At 35.5% G+C, this 18,480-nt stretch overlaps 2 protein-coding genes across 2 annotated transcripts; one reads left to right on the top strand and one right to left on the bottom strand.

The window, feature by feature from the left end:
• Positions 1-592: 592 nt before the first annotated feature.
• On the top strand, positions 593-4,206 carry MED11 (mediator complex subunit 11). The gene is made up of 3 exons (XM_067092167.1): positions 593-821; positions 3,061-3,201; positions 3,345-4,206. Exons 1-3 carry the CDS (start codon positions 740-742, stop codon positions 3,512-3,514), a joined length of 393 nt encoding a protein of 130 aa, XP_066948268.1. The 5' UTR covers positions 593-739; the 3' UTR covers positions 3,515-4,206.
• A 311-nt stretch (positions 4,207-4,517) lies between these two features.
• On the bottom strand, positions 4,518-13,712 carry LOC136831569 (SPRY domain-containing protein 7). The gene is made up of 5 exons (XM_067092166.1): positions 13,485-13,712; positions 11,716-11,832; positions 11,219-11,379; positions 9,891-9,993; positions 4,518-8,702 (listed from the first exon to the last, which is right to left on the bottom strand). The coding sequence occupies exons 1-5, from the start codon at positions 13,588-13,590 to the stop codon at positions 8,596-8,598; spliced, it is 594 nt and encodes a 197-aa protein (XP_066948267.1). The 5' UTR covers positions 13,591-13,712; the 3' UTR covers positions 4,518-8,595.
• Between the last annotated feature and the right edge of the window lie 4,768 nt (positions 13,713-18,480).

Below are 18,480 nucleotides of genomic sequence, written 5' to 3'. Positions count from 1 at the left end.
TTTCTTATGTTAATTTAATGATTAATGTGAAAACTCCATCTTTCTTTGTCAAATATTATCATAAGTTTCAGTCAGAAAACTTGTATCATCATAGTCTGAATAAAATTTGAACCTATATAATTTTATGCCGAATTTAAGTTACAAAGATGTGACGATGGGTTGTTTAGCCTGGAAAATTACAGAAACAATAGGCAGTATTTATTTCAGCTCAAGAATTGAATACTAGTGGAGGATAGCAGGTAAAAATGCAACTATTATTTTTTTAATGCAATTAAAAATCAGGTTAATTTGCACCAGCACCCAGAACTGAAGACAATATATTGCCCGAGTTTCAGTGAAGAATAAATAGCTTTGAGTATTATATACAGAAGAATACCCAATGGAGAATATTAGTATCAATGTCGGCAAAATTAAACGTGATTCTCAATTACCTAACTTTTCACTAGTTTCTGAGATTAGCCGTTAATCTTTCCACCAGTTAAAGTCATTCACGTATCAATAAATCGATAAGGAAACGAGCGCAATAAAAGAGTAACCATTTATGATTTCCTATTGAAAACGAATAATGGTCCTTCAGTTATAAGAATCCAACAGTTGGAAACAAAGAAGAAGAAGAAGCTCTCTCCTTCTTTCTGTTTGTGTACATTTTGCCTTGCCTGTAGTGTCACGGTCTATTATTGCTTATCACAGTTCAATTATTTGTTACGAGCGTTAATCTCCGAGTGGAAATAGAGGGAAAATGGCCGTTTCATCACCAATGGACAGACTGCAAGCTCTGGAAAACATAGAAAAGGATATAGCCACCGTTTTACAGACCGCTGGTATGCTAAGTATAACCTCGTATAGACAAAAGTATAGATTGGGTGATCTATATTGCCACTTTTCACTCGACGTTTAATTGTTAAAATAACGAAAAAATAACATTTTCAGGGATACCTGTCAAGAGATTGAAGTTTCATTAACAAATTGAACTGTAGGGTATTGCCATACGAGCTGAAATAACTATTTGAAGTCTTAATAAAGCCTACGGTAATCTAGCCCCTTATGGGTGGGTTATTACAGGCTAGGGCTTTCCTGTACCTTAATTAACCTGTAGCGTATTAATGGCCTGCATATTTCAAGGATAAAGAGCCCTAGGAGCGACTGCATTTCAGGGAAGCACTAGATGTAGGGGGGGTAGACTGCTCTATTGTTACGATTGATAACCTAACCTAGATTAGGGGTTTATCCTAACGTAACCAAGGTTAGGCATCTGGCCCCATTACCAGTAAATGTAAGTTAGGTTGTAATATTGCAGACTACTACCTCATCCCTTTTGCGTAGCTCGTCAAGTATCCTAGACTAGCAATTTACAGGTAAAATGTTGTTCTTGTTTGGTACGAGCCCCTTGAGGATGAACGTAAAAACATGAACAAAAGAAGATAAATATCATAAACATAAGACATAAATATAAACAAAAAGCAATAAATATTCCAGTTGGTGACTGGCGGGAACCAGGCTGTGGTACAGTAGTAGTCTTCAGTTTTGCTGTAAATTTTTATTTTAATACCAGGCCAATCGCATGAATGATTGTTCAATAAGAATTCCAGTTATGAATGGGAAGTAAAAGAAGACAGTAAATATCTCAATAATTGTAAATTCACCATAGCTTTTAGTATGGTTTTCATATTAAGCACATTAATGACACTTAGGAAAAAAAATAGTTTAACTCCAGTATTTAGAAGTGGCATTAAAGTAACAACTTTGAGGGTACTGTATCCTTGAAATTCAGTTGGCCCTTTGGCTTGATAGGCTAATTTGGGGTTGAGATAAAGTAAGCATGGCTTAGATAGTGGTAAAAATGCAGGCTAATACTGCTTCCCTTTAGTTCGATAACTACCAGTTTACATGCAAAATGGGTGCTGTGTTCATTACCACCCCTTTGGGAATGAATGTAAGAACAATAACAAAAGATGGTAAATATCACAAATGTAAACATAAACAAAAAGTGGTAAATACTCTGGTCAGCGATTGGCAGGAACCAGGCTGCGGTAGTAGTCATCAGTTTTACCTTAATATTAATCCTCAGAATTTTATTACTGAACTTTGATTGAATTTTAACTGTCTTGCTGAAAATGTAGGGCAAATTATGAAAAAGCAAATCAGTATTTTCAGATTAGTTACCGACCATTTCTTTGAAAACATCATAAAACATTGAATCTGTTTGTGTCTGTCAACTGAATGTTGTCAGTGACAAGCAGCAGAGTAGCTAAAGGTTGATTGACCTTTCTTTCACTTGTACGTTAGTCAAATGTCAACTGATTGAAGTGATAAGGTTTTGTGTTCATTACGAATGTCAGAATATACTTTGTGTGATTCAGACCAAGTAAAAGTCAAATCAGGTTATAAGTGACCTCTCTAATTTTTCCATTGGCTTAGATTCGCCCAATTAAGATTCAAAACTACTGTTTTACAAGTCTTATTTTGTCATCTTTTGCAGTGGTTTGAGATTCCAATCGTATTGTCAAGTGATATCTTCAGTTAAGGCATATTTAAAACTAAAATTTGATACTCAAAATTTTTCATAATTTTATATTTTCAGTATTTTTACCTTGAGCTGCTGCCATTCCTCAGTGTCATGTCTCCCAAAACATTGGTGATCATAGAATTTTCAAATTTCTTGCTATCTGTGTCAGTTCTGAGGCTGTTTTCTATCCTCTAGTGACTCTCTATATTCCATCCATAAACTTATCCTCACATTTACTTTGAGCAATTATACATAACTTAGAATTTAGTGATGTTAGCTTGCCAAGTGCCGCATTTTGCTACTTGTGTAGTTTAGCTAAAAATACTAATGTTGGGGGGGGGGGAATGAGGCAGCAAGTCACAACCCTAAGTATATTACTTATTGCCCTGAATCTCTGACCACTCTACAGATGAGATAGGCAGGCCACAGGGTGGATGAAGTGAAGTTTAAATGTAGTTTATTATAATTACATGTAGACTACTTTCTATTTGTTACATAAGGAAAACTTATGGATAAACAGCTGTCTTTATTACTGTATACCAATTGTTTTCCAGGTCAAGCTTTGACGGAACTCGGAAAAGACAAGCCAGCAAACAAGCAAGTAGAGGCACATGTAAATCAGTTCAAGCAGACTCTAGCTAACGTTGAAACTGAACTAGCGAAGCAGATCAATTACCTCACACAAGTATCAACAGGTATGCAATTCATTAATACTGAAGTGTATTTTTATTCTAGTTTGCAACTGATGAAGGCACCATAAGACTGCACTTCATTTGATAAATGCTTCATATTTCCGTAATGGTTAGAATATGTTAATGATGGATTTCATGGTTTCCAGGTCAGGCTCACGAAGGATCTAGCTATAATTCCCAGAAGACCCTACAAATGGCAATGCATCGACTAGACCACACAAAAAGACTGGTCAACGAGCTAGAAAACACCAGAAGCAAACACATGCAAGTTTGGCAACAAAGCCAGCTCCAGAAACAACAGCCAATGATGCAGTAGCTTCACATAGATGGTGATCGTTTTATACTCATGGGGTGTGTTTCGTTAGAAGCTTAGATATGATGAATTTTATTACTGAAAATTATAAGAACTTACTTTCAAATTTTGTAAGGTGAGAGATCAACTGGTGATCTTTAAACTTTACTGTTAATGTGTTCTTTATAGTGATTTTGGCATGGTTTTTTTATTTTCAGTGTACTCAGTGTATCATAATGATCATAAGACCTATTTAGTGTGTCAAAGTAATATTCTCCTGTGGTTTTCTTAAAGTATTGGGAGACTGTAGTTGCAAGAATGTTTACATTTATGTTGTCTAAAATTGTACCAAGTCAGTTAAATGAAGAATTGTGGGAATACTTTAGCTTTTATAAGTGCATATAATTGAGAAATGCTTTTGAATACAAAATATTTTACTGTGTAGAAGTTATATTTTTTCACCAAAGTTGATATACAAAAGCCTACATTAATAGGTACATGTATTACAGAGTGAAAAAACAAGCTTCCATATAAAAAAAGTCATAATACTGTGGTGTGGTGTCTTCCATGACTGAACTTTGGGAGGAAAGATAAGCACTGTGGAAGACAATTTTTTTTTTAAAGTGCTGTGGAAAAGGATCAGCTGATAGTACAATGTAAAGTATTCATTTGTATTGGTAACAAATATTGGTAATAAATTTCTTTTCTAAGGAACATTAAGAGTTTTTTTCATGACATTTTCAGTAACTATGGCTGTTAATTCCAAGACTTAAACAATTTTCTTGTACGTGCACTACAGTACATGCCTCTGTTCTACACATGATTTTGCATTTGGAAAGGTATGCCATCTAAACATTTCTAAACAGCAAGCAGTACTCCAAAGAGACATTCAGCAATAAGTTGTTAATACTTGTACAGTATTATTCTTACAAAACATTACTACTGTAGTACATCCTGTGGAAGATGAAATGGCAATCCTCTTGCGCCTTGCAAAAGAAAAACAATGTCGTAGGTAATTTACACATTATTTACAAACAGTCACATTTATTGAGAACAGACAATACAGCATTACCTTTTTGTTTTGTCCACTGGTTAATCATGAAGTTATATAGATCTATAATCAGATGAATAATTAGACAACAGTGCATTTATATATCATGGCAACTACCAATGAAACCACCAAGACATCAGTAAATACTATGAAGTCATTCGTTTCTCAGAAAGTTTTCACCCATCAAGTGTGGGTTGTTTAGAATTTCCAAACCTTTTCTATCTGGTTCTTGCCAAGGGTTTTGAACCGTTCTGTCTCTCTCTGTCCCTCTCTCTCTTACTCTGCTACTGCAAAGCAAAACAGCCGCTATATATTAGTCCAAAACACAGGTACCGATAGAACTTCAATAAATGAGGCACTATTTAACAAAAATTCTCTATGTATTCCAACACATACTCAGTATGGAGAAGGAAAACTAACTTGTGAAAATACACAACAGTAAAAATTCTGGAAACTGCATAAACCTTTTCGAAATGTGGTCATCTGAACTAAATGAAAACTTTAGCTAGACTAATAAAGTCATGCAATAAAAGAAAATTTATTTGGAGAAAATGGCAATGGATGAGATTATTAATTTCTTTGGTATCGATTATCGTTTCATAATTCAGGCTATGACAACATGTAACAAGAAACTTGGTTTTCTGAAATGGACACCTAAGGACACAGATTCCTAGTTTTTAAGTAAACATAAAACACCAAAGCTGGTACGAAAGTCGGCTAATATTTTAGGAACTAATACTTTAGAGCATATAAAAGAAGTTTCTGAAAGCACAGAAGCTCTCAATGTTTAATAAATGGCCTACTACTGATTAATGTACTAGGTAGAAAAAATATTGCAAAATGCCCAAAACATCCTGTGCATAAATAAGGCAAAACTAAGCTTGAAAACACATTTCACTGAAACAAAACTGAAAATGAACGCCTTAAAACTACTGGATATTGAGATTAATTAAAAGTTAATTTGTCATCAACACACTTCTTATCCTAATAGCTGGCTTGACCCCTGACCTCAATCTGTAACTTTCAACCTGGGACAGAACTTCATAATACATCACAGGAAACTGTACCAGACACAGATTCACTACATGAATAGTAACATGGAGTATAACTCTGGGGAGAAGCTGATGTCATACATATTTGATTGTTAAAAAATGAAAAGTACTGTACAACATTTTTGGGAAGCAAAAACTGAATCAATGGCCACAGTAATGTACGGTTTGGTTTCGACCAAGTGAAATTCTCTCTCTACTTGGCAATGACACAATTATAGGCTTGAGAACTAAACAATCTTCAAGGTTGGGTTAACCAGATAAGATTTTCACAGTCAAGTTGATGAATGTTGCCTTACAAGTGTGAACAACCACAGCCACTGAGATTATCATCCTTATTCTACCTTCAACTTCTGTATAACATTTATTGGCTTTTTTCTCAGGACCAACACAGCACAAAAACAACATGGAATAATAAAACAGGTACATAGGTATCAACTTATCACTTCGGGAATTTGTAAAGAGAAAATAATGTTATCCCTACTTCATAACCTTTATATGATTTTCAAAGAAAATGTTCCCTGGTTTCATGTGCAAAACAATTCTTACTTAGAATATCCACGGCCAATTTACAGCAAGAATTCTCTTGTCTAACATACTACCCTTGGGAATAAAGTTTGTGATAATGTTTATTCATAAAAATTGCATACTGGTACAACTTGTTACCTAACAAATACGCTACAAAATAGAAAATGGCTACGCAGTATGTAACTTAAGTCTTACCAATGGGTGCTAACTTGGATCGCTATTCCAAACACATGGAAAGTAATCTATGAATTCATGTCAGTCCCAACACTGTATCTGGATTAGCTTTAAACGCAGATACAGACACCATGCTTCATTACAAAATTAAATTTGAAAGAATTGCTTAACAAATTAATACAAAATGCTTAGCAACAAACATCAATATTACAGTAGCAGATAATTCAACATTACAATTTTGTTTTTTGTTTTTTTTTTTTACTCGTTAAGGTTATATGTAAACCCTTGACTTGGTAAAATGAAAAAAGAAAAAATTACCATCCATTCATCTAAGTACAGTACATGTCTACTGATCTTCATTTCTGCATTGCAAACATGTACTTCATTTTTCAAGCATAATGAAGAGTACCTGTGTAAACGGAGGCTATACATCCATTACATATTGCCTAAGTATCTGTATGGTAATCATTACAATTATTTTATTCTTTCCACCAATACTGATATTCCAACATCAAAATGGTACAAACTCACATGATACGAACTTCCCCAACTATCTATGTGTCTGATCTTGGGTTAATCAGCCAGATTAAACACTAGCACTTGTGACAGAGGAGTGTGATTGCATATCCCAAGTTGGGCAGACAAAAAAAATGTATCTGATTTTTTGGAAGAGAGAGTTACACATTCATACACACATACACATCAAATAAAAAATAAATTCACCGTAAATCCAGCACATCAAGCACGGATACTTTTCAAAATTTCGAGGTTTTAACATTCTTTTGCCATATGACTCATCCAAACCACCACGCCTTTCCTGTACTTATATAGACAGCTTTGGTTCTGATATGGATTTTGTAACATTTCAATAAAATACATCACCCTGCAACAGACTGTTAGACTACTACCTTGTGACAGTCCAGAATAAAGTGGTTTTCTTTGATTGTATTTGTTCAAATTCACATTGCCCATATGAGGCAAAGGTTATAACATACTGAAATTTAAATGTAACTGGGGTTGTTTTGTTCAATTCTATATTCACCAGTACAAATACACTATTGTTCACAGCTCTTGCCTGAGAAACACATTTTTATGCTTAATGAGTAGCTTTGAACCTATAAACATAACAGGTTTCTTGTGAATAACTATATTAACAAGGAAAAGATATATTCGAAGGTACAAGGTTTAGCATTTACATACCAGACATTCAAGGCTGCTGTACTTGTCATCCGTAAAACATTTGATCCATTTTAAAGTCATTGCACAATTTCCACCAATCCACAAGGTCAGTGAAGTTCGGTGTACTGGGTCTGGCACCACCTACAAGTAATAGGCCTGAAGCTACAAAACAATTCCTCTTATTCATCTGCAATTTATCACACATAGTCAACTCAAATTCATACAAGTAGTTCAGTAATGATATGCTGTACTGTAAACTGGTGTGGCAGATAACTTGCGTTGCAGTGGGAGCCATGCAGAAGCAGTTGCTGATACTCATTCATTCTTTCCATTTTTTCACTGGTCTCAATGTGTCAAATAATGATGCTGTAGTAGACTCAGAGACTGGAGAATGTTACCGTTTCATTCCTGGAAGCTGGTTAATCATTTATTGGATAAATATATGTATATATACTCAAGCAGCCAAACCAAATACAATTAAAATCCTTAAACACGTGCACAATACTCTTGATTACTTTACTTTCCCTTCTGTTATCATGTAACATACTAGAATATACTGTTAAAGGATTTCATTCATGTAAAATTGCTGTATCTTCCCCTTTCTCCTTGCTAATAAATTATATATAAATGTATACTCTACACAAGTCTGCTAATATATAGTATGTACATTTATATATTCATACATATAAACTTATTTGTGTAAATGCACTGCACTTCTAGATATGGAAAGATGCCCTGATATTATAAATGAATCATCTTTGTGATAATGTAATGTGACCAAATTCCATTAAACCCACCAGACGGCACAACCAAATCAAACGAAATCATACCTTTGTAATATCGAGATTACAACCAGTCAGTTTTAAAGCTTATGTAATACGCTTAACAGAGCAACTGAGAAACTATAAAACATGGGCACACAGTTCCAGTTAGCGTGGTTATTGTAGAAACGAACAAAAATGCAGAGCGGCAATTGATTAATAAATACCTCTACATATAAAACTTTCCAGATTACCCTACTCCCTTATAAAATGGGGTTCTCTTATACATAGTACATACAGTAGATATTTATTAGAAACAAATTCGAAGACATGATTGGGGGGGATTATAATTCCATAATGAACCTAATCGTTTTCTAGTAGAGATTTCTCAACCATAATGGAGTCGTAGCCGGAGGGAGGCCCGTGGCTGAAATTGTCGAATATAACATCCATAATTGCACCATCATCCACTGAAAATTAAACAGAAGGTCAGTCAGTTATTGGTAAAGGCAGGATATCTGTTTATGAAATGTCAAATATAAAGGTCTTCAGAATGAGTAAGTTGGTTCAGAGACTATAATACAGTAATCTATTTTCTTTCATTTCTCTAGGATGCCTATGTAAAAATTAAATTAAATTAAATTGACATACAATTCTTTGTCAATTTTACATTTGCTGGGAATTGCCATATATTAGTAAAATAAGTCCAGTCAAAAAATGTGGTCATAAACTAAATTCAGGGAGACAGGCTGACTTTTACACAATGTGAACTTGGCGATTACATTTAGTAGTTTTCTTAGCACCATTGAAAACCCAGCTAGACAACCGGTATGTCAATAAAAGTGATGAGGATACATTTGGAATCCCATCATTTTTTAAAATTTGTTTATTCAGAGAAGTATCCAAAACACGAGTCACTGAAACCTAAACCTTTTTGTAAGGCAAAGATTAACTATCTTACAGAGATGAGTTTTGAAGCATGACAAAATTCTTGCTGTTCAGTTACGTAAAATGAAACAGGTGTTTCAGATTCTTGGTTCTTCTCTTAATGAATTAGCCTAGTTTCACTTTTAGATGAGGAGTGGAAACTACCTTCATTGCTGTAGCTCATGAAACTAGTTAAAGCTTGGCTATGTAATTGTGTATGTTTTACAGAGTGTAAAGCATGTTACGGTGTTGGACCATACAGAATTAACGTGGTATGTAAAATAAAAGAATTTATTATTTCATCCAAGTATCAAATTCAAGTTATAATAATTCTTCCTACACTTAAAAGCTGCTGTTATTAAATATTCCATTTTATCACTAATGTAAAATAATGGCCACTACACTACATTTTAATATGTAATAATGGAGGCTTTGTGCACTAGAAAAAATTGCAAATGTTAACTGAAGAAGTTATAACAGAACAGATACTACAGGTATAATTATTTACATTAAAAACCAAAATGAATAAAATACGAGTTTTATCGGTTCGTAATTTATGCTCATACTATCACACAGCTTTAAACTAAGCTAAGTGATACAAGCTAGTAAAGGAATCCTTCTGTGTGGTTACTCAGGACCATCTCCCAAGCAACTAGCACAACACTGGAGGCTGATGCAAGAAAGGATAAAAAATAAGTAGTGAACTGTCCTTCTACAAATTGCCTGCTCACCGTATAAAACTGGATAAACTGTTCCTTTAAAGCTTGTAACTGGAGTATTTGTGGGTTTTCCATTAATGTAGAAGTTAAGTTCCACATGGTCATAGCTTACACCCTGGAAGAAAGGAACATATTAGTAAAGTGAATGAAATTTTGACTCCCTTTTCATTTCAAATCACTCTCTCTTGTTGATAACATAATGCATATTCTAATTCGAGCCTGTTCACTTACTAAATACTGTTATTCTGTGAACTTTGCAAATCACTAGCTAGCACAACTAGACGCAAAACGCTGCCTGTACACTACCTCCTGAATTACTCATGTAAAGTCACCAGCGATATTGTCTCTGAGGTAAAAAGATAGGAGGATGACCATAACGACCTGAAACCTGAATGGGTCTGACAAGTACTGATACCTCCTGTGCCCAGTGATCATCACATCTTTGGCCACATTTCTTATCCTTGGTCATCCTGCCGTCCCATAACTGCTATCTTACAAATCCATTTGTTTTGGAACACTAAGTGGTCTACACTGGCTGTCAAGGAAACAGTCCTTTAAGCTAAACCTCCATCCCCTAAGTTATAGCTAGCAATATAAATGACTTGGCTTGCACCATCCTTAAAATGGATACTCTTGCCTTGACCATAACATTATCAATATCTGTAAATATAGCCAAACACAACTTGGAACTAATTACACATCTACTGAAAAACATAAAATCACACTTCTCATAAAAATATTTGAAAATCTCACACTATGGAGATTTCACATGAACCAACGCTTCTGCAACAGACTGGTTATCATACAAAAGAGAAAAGCTGGGTGATGTTAGAAATTTAGCAGATACTTCAGTTCCTCATGAAACGATAGGAACGGGATTTTTTTTTTTTTATTATTCCAAGATTGTTCACTTTTACCACTTCCCATCGACTTTTCTAGGTTTCACCCTCTGTATTATAGGATGAACTGATGATCTCCGATGTCTTGAAAAATTAAAAAACAATAAAATTTTCTACTGTAACTATAGAAATGTATACATTAAAAAACTTAAAACTCTTGACTACATACTGTGAAAAACACATCTCACTAAATACATGATACCTATCACTGTCTCAAACTGTTTGAAGGAGAGCTAGGTAGTAAACGTGGATAAGTAAGGGGTTGCTTCCAGTTTTAGGTGCTCAGTATAACTTAAACCACTAAAAACTACCTCATTAGTTATTTTTATTCAAGTCTGGATAACCACTTAGTGTAGTGACGTTAAAGTAATACTTTGTAACAATAAAATTTCCTCAACTATGAATCAGTCAACATAGTTCAATATTTTAGTAATAACTCACCAATATGTCTCCTTCCTGTGGAATATTTGGGATTTTGTATTTCTCCTCCCCATTATGTCGAACGCTGCCATCAGAGCACAAGACCCAAGAGTGCGCATCCTCTCCCAAAGGAACCTTGTTTAAATTGGTATTCCTTGTTGCAATGCCAACGCCCCAGATACCTGTATGCAAGAAAAAACTTTCCTGGAGTGATAATAACTTTTGCAGCGCTCTTGAAAATCCTCTCTCACACAAACATCTCCTGGTAGTTTCAAAACATTAATGCTTTCCCTTACTATTTCTAAATTTATAACTACAACATATCTCACTTCCCTTGTACTTATATAGAAGCTAATATTCTTGACACAGAAGAAAAGGTCATAAACACAGATTAATATTTCCAGAAGAACAGATTTTACAGAGTATCTTACTGATATATTAATGGTACAGGATGTCAGATAAATAGATACTAGAAACAACGGAAATTGACGCAGAATATCAACTCTTGCAAAACAAACCTGACTGCTGAAGTTTCACTTCAAAGTATGCTTTATTCTGTAAAATGGGAATGTTACCAAGGGCACCTCCTGTTCCACAGATACGAATGCCATTCTTCACAATAACGACTTCATGACCTGCCAAATAACATAAATAAATGAGACAATAATAATAATCATAGCTTTACAACACTAGAAATTTTGTAATACAGTTGTCTCCTTGTATCCGTGGGGGGATGCGTACCACACCCGCCCGCAAATACTAGCAGGAAGCACATCTCTAGTTTCATTTAGTCCTGTTGTTTATCCTACTCTGGGGGAGTTCATGCATTTTTATTTATTATTCTGCTTTCAAATGTTACTTGATATTAAAGTTTTTATGCTGTGATCTCTAGTTTTCTTAACTTGATTAGTATGATATGCTCAAACCTATTACAAATTCACTGTTACCAAGATATTTACTGTCTTTTGTTTATGTTTTACCATTCATTCCACTGGGACTGGTACTAAACATGGCACTCATGGGAATGGTGTTGTTATTAAAATAAAACTTTGCAGCGAAAGAAAGAAACACAGAAACTTTTAGGCACAAATTAAAACAAGATAAAAGACATTTTCACGTCCAAAATGAGATGACGGTTTAAAGTAAAATTTTACCTTGGTAACTGTCCCCCATCCAGTTTAGAAAAAGAAAACAGAATATAAAATTTAGGCCAAAGGCCCAGCTCTGGGACCTATGATGAGGTCATTCAGTGCTAAAGGGAAATTGGGAGTAAAAAGATTTCAAAGGCGTAACAGGAGGAAAACCTCGCAGCCGCACTATGGAACAATTGTTAGGAGAGAGTGGAAAGTAAAATGGAAGAAAGAGAATATGAAAGGAAGTACAGTAAAAGGAATGAAAGGGGTTGCAGCTAGGGTCCAAAGGGACGCTGCAAAGAAACTTAAGAATGCCTACAGTGCACCAAGTGAGGTGCACTGACGGCACTATCCCAGGTATTTCTAAGTAATAGATACTCCGCGGGTATTTAGCGAGAAATGGCAGTTTGTTAGAGTATTTTGGTTGCTTATTTACAATTTAACTTTATTTTTTTGGGGTCGGCTGTAATTAACCTGTAATTAACCCCTGAAGTCCATCCAACAAGGGGCTTCCATACACGATCTTCACAAGTGCAGCAGTACCTTGGAAACTGGTTTTTTCGACACTTTTAGGGCTTCTGACACTGGCGGTGCATTTGTTTGTTGTCGGCCAAATGGAATGTCCCTTCGCCGCGTTTAGTACTGGCCCGGGTGGGGGAGAGTTACCCATACGTTAACAAGTTATTGCACTTGCCAGACGGGATATGAACCGTTCGAAACAAACGTACCGGTGCTCTGTCTCGCGAAGATCGCGTGTGGAAACCCCGGATTCCCATCGGGGTCCCCTTTACCTTAGGGTAGAGTCCAAAGGTAAATTGTAAGTTAATTACACCCGACCGCCAAAAATTAACGTTAAATTGTTAATAAGCACCCAAAATACTATAAGAAGCTGCCATTTCTCGCTAAATACCCGCCGTGTAAATATAACTCAGTTCTACCCTAACCTAAGCATGTGATTTCATCTCGGTATAAGCCTGGCCTTGACCTCCACAGATACCCAACCCTAAGTAGCGCATCCTATTTAATCTACACCAAATACTCATACCCAGAAACCGGGCAAGGTCTTTTACCCCATCACCACACATACCCCAATACCAATCGTGAAACGGGGCACAGAAGAAATCCCCTTATTTCCAACGGTCGATTAATCTTACCCATATACCCGGTGTCGAGTATGACCGTCGGAGTGGTTCTCACGGGCACGCTGGCGTGGGGCGACGACCCACACAGCTGACGGAAACAACACAAGTACACTGCCATATTGTTGTATGGCTCTGTGCCCCAAAACCCCCTAAATGAATGGGACAAATGTCAACATTAGTCGGGGCTGTTCTCCCGGACAGCAACATGGCGTCTTTCGTTCGGTACAGTTTGGTTGCGTTGACGCGGAAACGTTTCTTGCGAGATTATTGGTTTAATTAATGACTTTTAACCTAATTTAATGAGAAAATCATTCATTTATAGATTTATAATAATTTATTTATATAAATAATTAAATTCTTAAATTAAATTAAGTGAAATTTAGTGAGAAATATGACCAAAACCTTCATTAAAATTGTTATTTTTATAAAGACAAATTTCGAAACACAATAGAAGGGTAATTTCGGTGCTAGACAATTACACTAAGTCAAATAATAAAAAAAAAACTCCAGGCTGAGTCAGACTGAAGTTATTTCCTTAACTTTGATTAGATGAAGACGAAGAAGGCGAAAACGTGCAGTTACTCAGATCACCATCCTTTTTTTTCATCCGTATATATATATATATATATATATATATATATATATATATATATATATATATATATATATATATATATATATATATATATTATTGTATGTAAATATATATATATATATATATATATATATATATATATATATATATATATATATATATATATATATATATATATATATATACAGTATGTAATTTAATAGCCAGCCAGTGGTAACTTCGCTAATTACATATGTGTCTGGTAAAAGTGACCAGTAGATTCTGCATATACAGTATATATATAGGAAAGAAAAACTAGCTACGTTATGTGTTGTTACAGAGTAGGTGGAAGAACAAGGATAATATAGATTTATGTTTGAGAGTAATGGATGAAAATTCCTATTTAAAAAAAATAGATAAATGGATTAGATAAGAAGGAACAAAAAAGAGCAAGCAAATAGAAAATGGAGGGAATGTAGCCCAAGGTTTAAGACATCAGTTGGAAGAAGAATATGAGGAATAGATAAAATTCAATGGTGGGGTCACAATGACAGCAGGGAATGTGTGCAGTTATGGGATTGTAGTTAGCCAATAAACCCGTTAAGTGGTGAGATGATAAATAACAGGTTTAGTGAAGAAAAAAGGAGATTATTTGTGATGTAGCTGTATGACAAAGAAGGCCATCATGGGATGCATAGGGCAATCAAGAAGAAAATTAGAGAGAAGAAAAAGAGATCAAATAATTAGAGTAGGTGGTAGAAGGTGGAAAGGAAATATAAGGGGAATGAAGAGTTGTTCTAAAAATAAGTAAATACAGAGACTAAGGTTAATGAATAAATGGATCTCAGAATAAATGATTTATATGTTGATATGCTGTCTAAGGCGAATGCAGTCTTGGGTCGATGGAGTGTTCATTCTGATGATTACTGAGTGACGCAGGAGTGGAAAGGGTTAGTATAAGGTTGAGAATGTTTGTAGATCTGTCTGTTGAGGATTGAAAGGGGAAAATTAAGAGGATGAAGAATGGAAATATATCTGGATTTAATAGGATTACTAATGAGATGCTGTGGTGATAGCTAATTGAACGGCTGACCAGGGTTTTTAAGGTATGTCTGGAAAAGGGGATGGCCCTAAAGAAATGGATGAAACTGTTTCATGAATATGGTAAAGGTGATACGGATGACTGACTTAGTAAACCAGAGAAGGTGTCTGGCAGGATATTAGTTAGGAAAGTAAAACAGAAAACGGAAGAACTCTCAAGGAAAAGACTGCTGTGGGTTTAGACCAGGAAAGGGGAGTGTGGATCAAATGTTTGTTATAAACCAAAAATGTGGTGGTTTGAAATAAATGAAAAATGCTGTTTTGCATTGAATTGAACAATATGTAGCATTTAGGCCAAAGGCCAAACACTGGGACCTGAGGTTATTCAGCGCTGAAACGGAAATTGACAGTAAAAGGGTTGAAAGGTGTAAGAGGAGGAAAACATTGCAATTGCACTATGAATCAATTGTTGGGAGAGGGTGGAAAGTAAGATGGAAGAAAGAGAATATGAAAGGAGGTACAGTAAAAGGAACGAAAGGCTTGCAGCTAGGGACCGAAGGCATGCTGCAAAGAACCTTAAGTAAAGCCTACAGTGCACCACATGAGGTGCGCTGACGTCATTGGCTTCCTACAGGGAAATGTATGCTGTAGAAAATAAGTTATTGAGAGCAATTAAGATTTTTTGGGAGTGAGGTGTAATATAAAGTATGTAGATAGGAGAGTGACTGGTTTGGTGAGACAAGTATATATAATGGCCCCTTGAACGTTCAGTATCTTTATGGATGGAGTTTTTCCAGTGCTGTTTGCAAATGATACGGGACTGACTGGGGACAGAGGATGACCAAGGTTGTGACTGTAAATGGAAAAAAGTAGATTAAGTAGTAAATATTAATATGGGAGGTGGAAGGATGGAAGTGGTTGAGAATAAACACAACAAATAACAGTAAGATGAGAGAAAAGCCGATTCACGGGTAGATAAAGCGAGAGAGGTAGCTGGGTGTGTGCAGAAGATTTGGAAAAGACTTGAATCGTCTGAGGAAGCCAAGGTGGGAATATATGAAGGAGTTGCAGAGCCAACTATCCCCTTAATGGAAGTGAAGTGTTAAGCGCAAACCACAGGAATGAGTGAGGAAATGCTGAGATGAACTGTTTACATACCATACGAGGTTCAGGAAGAAATTAAAAGTTGAGAAATAAAGGACTAGTGCAGGTGAAAGGGTGGATCAGAGCTTCTCAGGAAAGGGATCAGAAGACGTCTGCTTCTAGCACTGTGATATCGTGACATCTCGTCATAATATCAATGAGTGCGTGTTTTTGCATTTCTGTGTGTATTGTAATGGCTGCCAAGGCAGGTAATAATGTTCTAAAGCTTTTTAAGTTAATTTTATGACAAGTTCAATTTTTGTTCCATTTTCAGAAGGTATAAAGAATTATTCTCGTCACGATACCTCAAAGTCCCACTTTTTAGGCGAAAAACTCTAAATACAAATAAAACCATACCTTACCTCAGAATGGCTTTCATGTTATTTTATCTATTTTTCGTAAAAACAAATCTTTTCCTAGTACATTTTGGGTATCGATACATAGTTTACTACTTTTCTATTCTGCTCTTGGTTTACAGACAGTGAACATCTTTAAATAATTCCTTTCTACAATCTACCCTACGTCAAAATAATAGAGAAAAACCCGTGGCGAATTCACCGAGGACTTGTCTCACGGACTTATTGACGAAGCGACCGTCTCTGTCCGAGATGTTCCGAATGATTATTTCAACTGGAAGCTGTCGCTAATATCTTGATTAAAACAAAGGTCGCCTTCAGGCTTCGAGGGAAACTTTTGCACGACGTGAATAATAAAAGTAATGCTTTCGGAATCTGTAAATAATGACGTCCTCTGCGTAAGACATTGGATCTCAAATATCTCAACAGGGTCTTTTGCCGTTGACGTAATGCAAAATTTCAAAATAAGCCTTTTTTTATGCTATTTTAGGCTGAAATTCGTAATATTTCTTATTAAAATACATCTTGAGAACTTTAGTAATAAATTTTTTTTATAAAATATAGCAGAGAAAATAACTCATAGCAACGGTAGAAGTAGAAAGAATTTCAAAAGGCAATTAGGTGGGGGTGGGGGGTGGGAGATATATAATGTCATTTCGATTATTAGAGAGAGAGAGAGAGAGAGAGAGAGAGAGAGAGAGAGAGAGAGAGATGTGCCTAACACTTCAAAAAAAAAAAGCTGGATTATCAAAAGGTCGTGTAAATGGCCTCTTATAAACGTACCACATTTTATTATATATAAAAAATACACTCTTCGTAAATCAAATATACAATAAAAAAAATAAATGAATGAAAATCTGAGTTTTTAAAACGAACGCTAGTGCATACATAAAAATCTAAGTTAAACCACAAGACGAAACTTGAATAAATAAAACGAGGAACTCTCCTGTCTGTCTGGCGCGAGATTTTGACTCGGCGGTCACCATGACATTTAAAATTCCTTTTTTCTTTTTGTTTTTCATTTTACATCTCGACCGTCAATGAATAATTCGCTTCCGGTGAAAAGTTGATATCTCCGTGAGTCAAGGAGGACCGTCTACGACGGAAGGACCCTTCAAACGACGTCAGCCTAGCTATCAGTCCGTTGTCTCGTCAAACTTGATGTCACCAGACGATATGTTGTTTGGAGGGCATTGCAACCGCATGCAAGCTCGTCATGGTGCAAATTTTATTAACATTACCATAACAAATCTTGGTAATTTGCTGTTCGATCATAGAAAACCTCAATTTCGAGTGGTTATTTTAACGTCTTGATAAGATGAAAACCAACGCGTTTTTCCAGTCCACCAGTTATGCAGGGTATCATTAAACTGAATGAAGGATTTCCATCATTACACGAGTATTAATAAAAACCGAAATTGCGAAATGAACTAAAGGGCAAAATTATTAAGATATAAATAAAAACCGAACTTGATGAAAAATCTGTAAGCCAAACTCAAGATTAAACGGAAATCTCAGCAAACAAACAGTATACGTTTCCATATTTACCTATTTTGTACATTTATTTGTATATATGCGTACTGCAAACAGTTATTTATTCATGATCAGATTCGTCCTGCAAATGGCTAAACTTTACCAAGCATTATTTATCATTCTTTCTAATTTATCATCTTTTCATTAACCAAGAGAATCAACGCGACAATTGATTAGCTCAACGCTGCCCTGCGATTTAATTCTCTGCGCACGCGTCCATCTCGGCCACCCAATCAAGCGCTTAGTCTTTGTTATTTGCAGAAAGACTATTGCAATCAGTCATTGCATTGCTCAGTCTAAGTTTTGCAACCACTGGGAGAGAGAGAGAGAGAGAGAGAGAGAGAGAGAGAGAGAGAGAGAG

This window comes from Macrobrachium rosenbergii, chromosome 48 (assembly GCF_040412425.1).
Source record: "Macrobrachium rosenbergii isolate ZJJX-2024 chromosome 48, ASM4041242v1, whole genome shotgun sequence".
NCBI classification, from domain to species: Eukaryota; Metazoa; Arthropoda; class Malacostraca; order Decapoda; family Palaemonidae; genus Macrobrachium; species Macrobrachium rosenbergii.
The sequence above is the reverse complement of the archived record's forward strand: the minus strand, read 5'-3'. Positions and strand labels throughout refer to the sequence as shown.

Coding starts and splice junctions, on each gene's coding strand:
- MED11 (XM_067092167.1), top strand. CDS start 740: ATGGCCGTTTCATCACCAATGGACAGACTGCAAGCTCTGGAAAACATA. Junction 822..3,060: donor CACCGTTTTACAGACCGCTG/GTATGCTAAGTA, acceptor ATTGTTTTCCAG/GTCAAGCTTTGACGGAACTC. Junction 3,202..3,344: donor CCTCACACAAGTATCAACAG/GTATGCAATTCA, acceptor CATGGTTTCCAG/GTCAGGCTCACGAAGGATCT.
- LOC136831569 (XM_067092166.1), bottom strand. CDS start 13,590: ATGGCAGTGTACTTGTGTTGTTTCCGTCAGCTGTGTGGGTCGTCGCCC. Junction 11,380..11,715: donor AGTGAAACTTCAGCAGTCAG/GTTTGTTTTGCA, acceptor TCTTGCATACAG/GTATCTGGGGCGTTGGCATT. Junction 9,994..11,218: donor CACAGGAAGGAGACATATTG/GTGAGTTATTAC, acceptor CCTTTCTTCCAG/GGTGTAAGCTATGACCATGT.